The sequence below is a fragment of the Humulus lupulus genome, chromosome 5 (genome assembly GCF_963169125.1).
Source record: "Humulus lupulus chromosome 5, drHumLupu1.1, whole genome shotgun sequence".
Lineage (NCBI taxonomy): Eukaryota > Viridiplantae > Streptophyta > Magnoliopsida > Rosales > Cannabaceae > Humulus > Humulus lupulus.
In genome coordinates this window covers 133,510,267-133,515,913 of record NC_084797.1, presented here as the reverse complement: position 1 = coordinate 133,515,913, position 5,647 = coordinate 133,510,267, and the positions used below count along the sequence as shown (strand labels likewise).

The 5,647-nt window shown below is 33.2% G+C and overlaps 1 protein-coding gene across 1 annotated transcript; it reads left to right on the top strand.

Moving 5' to 3' along the window:
* The first annotated feature begins 3,451 nt into the window (after positions 1-3,451).
* On the top strand, positions 3,452-4,447 carry LOC133779493 (uncharacterized). Its single transcript, XM_062219448.1, has one exon. The coding sequence runs from the start codon at positions 3,452-3,454 to the stop codon at positions 4,445-4,447; it is 996 nt and encodes a 331-aa protein (XP_062075432.1).
* Positions 4,448-5,647: the final 1,200 nt, after the last annotated feature.

The following is a 5,647-nucleotide window of genomic DNA, read 5'->3' as shown; positions in this document are numbered from 1 at the left end:
TTAGGGACTATAAATGTTGGTTTTTATTGATCAAATAAGAGATTATGCGCAGTGGAACAACAATCAAATTGTCAGATTAATCCCATAAGATTTCTAGATCTACTTCTTCACACTCATATATATATTGAATCAAGGACAAGAATAAAAGAAATTACCTTAGGTCCTTCCTTGCTGCTATCTTTTCGTATGGCTGAATCCTTGAGATCTCACACCAAGATCTTCCAAAATGTTCTCAGGCACACAAAGAACGAGTGTGGGCTCGCTATACAAATAATAGGCAATAACTATTTATCAGATGTTCTCAACACATGAGATCTGATAAAGTTTGGACCTAGGTTTTGTGAAGAACAATGACATTTGTTTTTGTCACTGTTCTCTTTTCTCTGAGAGAATCCTAGATATTTTTCTATCCCTGAAAAATTACGTTCTGTGAAAACTGATATCCAATATTTAATAATATCCAATATATTAAAATATTTGTTATTTTAAACAAATTCAAAATAACTGATCAGTTATCAGATTTTTGTTTAAATAATAATATTTTAATCATATTAAAATATCTCATCATTTATTTAATATTTAAATAACTAAAATTGTGGAATCAAGAGACTAAGTCCATCTCTTATGCGTGTGGCACAGTGCATGTGCACTGTGCCACACGTGTACCACATGCCTGTGCAGGCATGTGATTTTTCCCAATTTTTTTTATTATTTAAATACCAAAAATCCCAAAAATAAATTAATTCAAAATTAATTATATTTTTTTAAATCAAATAATTAAACAATAATTATGTTTGATACATAGAAAAATATTTTACTTATCACATAAGTCCTTTTTGCCCATTTTTGCATTTGCCTTTGACAGTGATTGTTTGAGCCATTTCGGGAACCATGGACCTATAACATTAAGCTCCAATAAATTGAAACTAAATAATTAAACTCTTTAATTATAATAGTTAATTTATTAATTCTGATATTACTCCACTACAAATTCAGAATTGTACTCTTTATGTTATAGATATACTTTTACAGAAATCTTTTTCTTAAGTCGTGCATTGATATAACCATCTTACAATAGTTCAACCCTCTAATTAATTAGTTCATAAATTAGAATGGGAGAATTACCCTTTAACCTTTCTAATTTACTACTTATTCCTTAATTACCATTAATTCACTAGTGAATAATTAATCTATAATCTAATTATAGATTTGAGCTCAAAATCATTCAGTTCCAGAATTAACCCTTAAGGGAACTAATATACGATCCATTAGGAAAGATTAGATTCCGTATTGTTTATACATGTTCCCTGCCATCCATGATATTAAATCTCCAAAACAAAAGTCATTAGCCTCATTCTTTGAAGAGACCTTAACAAATGAATCAAAAGATTTAATAAACATGAACAGGAATTCATGAACACTCAGGATTTAGGTTGATCTATAAATGATCATCAGTTATGATATGAATTACAAGTCTTTATTATTAAATGGTTTTTGGATAAAAAATCTAATTCATATCGGTCCATGTCATATATAATCATATTATATAAAGCACCTTTACCGAGATGTCTTTCCACATCAATAATCAGAATCTAGATTATTTGTATCATTATGATACTCAATAAACCGTACTTACAACTCCAATTAAAGAATTCCATAACTTTAATTTGTTGTTGTTGACTATTTTTATTCATTCATGTGACCTTAATTCTCTCGTACTAATACAAGATCACATCCTCAATAATGAATATGAAATTTTTCTGATATTTACAAAATTATTCAAACAATAATTTAACAATCTAAATATGACAATAATAATAAACCATTGTATTTATTTATTCATAGAAAAAACAAATGTCTTTACATGCTTTTAGGACACACTCCTAACAATAAAATCTTCCTTAATGGAATTTTTAGAAAAGGGGAGGGGGTCATATTTAGCAAGAAGGAAGCTAGAGAAGAAACAAAAACCTAGAGTTCTTTTTCTTTATCTTTTGATTTAGACTATGTTAAATTCTATGTTTATGTTTGATTTAGTCATGTTTATCAACTACATTTCTGTTTAGGTTTTCTAATTGACTCTCTTGAAACTCTATTATGATTTAATGCATTTATCTATTTCTTATTCATTTGAAATTTATTCAATTTGTGTTTATTGTGTATGTGATTGACTACGCAACTTTTACATACGATTTATGAATTTGAATCAAAATCTGAAAAGTGAGATTTAAATATGCTAAAATTGAATAGACATAGATTTCAATTTAGAACGAGTCTCAAATTGGTTTATGTAATTTAGGGTTGTATTCATTGCTTCCTATTTTTTGAATTGACCATAGAAATATAGAGAATTCAGAGTAGGTCGAGTTTTCTATTTCTTAGCTCAATAGTTTACACTTTTGCATGCCTATCATTTCAATGAGAAGAGTTTCAATAGCAATTGCATTAAAGAATAATAGAGTGGATAGTAGAGAAGATTAGGATTCCTAATTCTTTCATAGTGAATTTAATCCTCTTGTTCTTGTTATTATTTGATTTATGCAATTTTCATTTATTTCTATTTTTTTGTTTTCAAATTTCACAAATCCAGTTTTCGTTAGCCAAACTAGAAATTAATTATTTGGAAATTGATAAATTAGTCTTCGTGGGATGATACTCGTTTTATTGAGATTTATTACAAATTGCGATTACGTATACTTGCGTAGTTATAAAATCTGCAACAAGTTTTTGGCGCCGTTGTCGGGGATTGATTTTTATTAATATTAATACAATTAATTTTTATTCTAATATGGTTTTTCTATGTTAATTGTCTCTAATTGTTGTGTTTAAGAATCTTAATTTTAGGTGCCAATTTGTATATGCAACATCAAGGGACTAACAATATTTTGCCCATCAAAATTGAGAGTGAGAGAACTTGCAGAGAGAATCGAAAGCAGAAACGGTTAGCAGAGATTGCCCAACATCTGGGAAATAGGTTAATTGGGGGCCCTACTAAGCCAGCAGTTCACCCACTCAGAGACTATGTACTTCCCGCTGTTACTGGAATACAATCATGCATCCAACCGCCCGTAGTTGCAGCCAATAATTTTGAAATTAAGCCGGCGATTATGAAAATGGTCCAATCTACTTTCCGATTTGGTGGACTCCCTACTGAGGATCCCAATACACACATAGCATATTTCCTAGAGTTGTGTGGAACTTTTAAATACAAAGGGGTCAACGACGTCAAGGGACGACTCGCACCATTATTGATGTTGTAGAAGGTGGTGCTTTCATGAGCAAGAGTGCTAACAGGGCCTATGAATTTCTTGAAGAAATGGCCATGAATAACTATCAATGGCCTATTGAACAAGATAGAAATAAGAAGGTAGCTCGCATGCATGAGCTGGATGCTATTACCGCTTTTACTACTTAAGTTGCATCATTGACCAAGCACCTGCAACAAAATTCTATGGCCACACAAGTCATGCAAATCCAAGCGGTATGTCTTAATTGTGGTGGTCCTCGCCCATTTGAGCAATGCATGGTAGTTGAGATGAACAACTCCATTCCCATGGAACAGGTGAATATGATGGGAAATTTCCATAGGCAAGCTAATAATCCATTCTCCAACCCATTCAATCAAGGGTGGAGAAATCAGCCTAATTTTGCATGGAGAAATAATCAGGGTCCTCGACAAATTCAACAGCCTATGCTTCAAGCTCCACCTCAGGCACCGTTACGACCACCGGTACTACATGTTGGTCAAGAGAAGACAAATGAGTTACAAGTTGCATTGTTAACTCTGACCAACTCTCAATCTCAATTTATGATAGATTCCCGCTCATCCATCAGGAATCTTGAGATGCAAGTTGGTCAGTTGGCAAATATGTTCCAAAGTAGGCCTCAAGGAAATTTTCCAAGTAATATAGAGGTGAATCTGAAAGAGCAGTGCAATGCAATCTCTTTGAGGAGTGGGAAGAAGTTAGAAGAGCCAGTCAAGAAGTCTATACCTGCTCCAAAAGTTGATGTTGAGAATGAGGGTAAGGTAAAAGAAGAGGTTATTGAAGACCTTGAGAAGAAGCAGTCACCAATGAGTTATGAGAACCACATCAAGATTCCATATGCTCAGCAACTTCAAAAGAAGACACTTGACAAGAAATTTTTGAAGTTTCTAGAAATTCTTCGAAAATTTCACATTAACATACCTTTTGTCGAGGCACTTGAACAAATGCCAAGCTATGTGAAGTTTAAGAAGGAAATCTTGTCAAAGAAAAAGAAGTTGGAGGATTATGAGACAGTGGAGCTTACTGAGGAGTGCAGCGCTATTTTGCAGAAGAAACTACCTCCGAAACTTAAAGATCCGGGTAGCTTCACGATTCCTTGCTCAATAGGAGATACTGTTATGACCAAGGCCTTGTGTGATTTAGGGGCTAGTGTAAATTTGATGCCCTTATTCGGAAACTGAAATTGGGAGATGTGCGCCCCACTACTGTGTCCTTACAAATGACATACCACTCTGTTAAGCAAACTTGTGGAGTAATTGATGGTGTCTTGGTTAAGGTTGGTAAAATTATCTTCCCTGCTGATTTTATTATTCTAAATATAGAGGAAGATGCAAACATTCCCATTATTTTGGGAAGACCATTCTTAGCCACAGGGAGAGCACTAATTGATGTACAAAAGGGGGAGTTGAAGCTGTGAGTGCAAAACGAAGAGGTAACATTTGATGTTTTTGCAGGAACTGATATTCCAACTTGTTTTAGAATGGATGTGGTAAGTAGTGGTGGTAGTAATTTGGAAACCAACAAGAGAAAAACCAATACTTAAATTGGTAGTTAAGCAGTTCGTCATTGTTTGAAACGGTTCTATAGTGGGAAGGCTCGAAGGCTACACGAGCGGTGGAAGGTTCCAACGATTAACAACATCAAAAGAAGGGTTTTTTCTTATGACACTATGGCTCTAAAGGATGAGCGAGGTGGTCTTGACCCAAGTTGTAGTTTAATGAAGGAAGTGAGCATCCAGCTTGAGACGTTAAATAAAGCGCTTTTGGGAGGTAACCCAATGTTATTTTTAATTCGAGTTTTTATGAGTTTGTAATTTTTATTTTCTTTTAAACTCTTTTTAGTTTAGTTTGTAATTTTTGAATCGTGAAATAAATGAAAAAAAAAGAAGAAGAAAACAAACAAACAAAAATATCTTTATTTTGAGCTGCATTGCCTGGGACAAACTGAACTTTCCAATCATCACCTCCGCCACCTCCATTTTGATGATGTTTAGCTAGATCGTTGGTAATTTTTCTTTCCTTTTCTTTTTATGTCACTTTGGGGACAATGTGTCAATCAAGTTTGGGGGAGGAGTCTTACTATTTTGTGTGTTTGTGTCGTGTTGTTAGTTTGTGTTTGTTGTTTTTTGAGTTTTATCATAGTTAAATGTTGTGTTGTGTTTGTGTGAATCAAGTTGTCAATGCTAGCCTATGATATGGAAGAAAATGTCGTGCAAATTTTTCAAATTTTTGATCAACTGAATCTGTGTGCTTGGTTAGACTGCGATGGTAGCTTGTTTCAATCCATAAAAAAAAATTGAATGTTTAGCCATGATTGAAAAATTCTTTGCAATTTGAATTTGAATGTATACATTGTTAAAAAAAAATTGCTTGTGGTTTGAT

Excerpts from the sequence above, each read along its gene's own strand:
- LOC133779493 (XM_062219448.1), top strand. The coding sequence starts at position 3,452 with ATGGCCACACAAGTCATGCAAATCCAAGCGGTATGTCTTAATTGTGGT.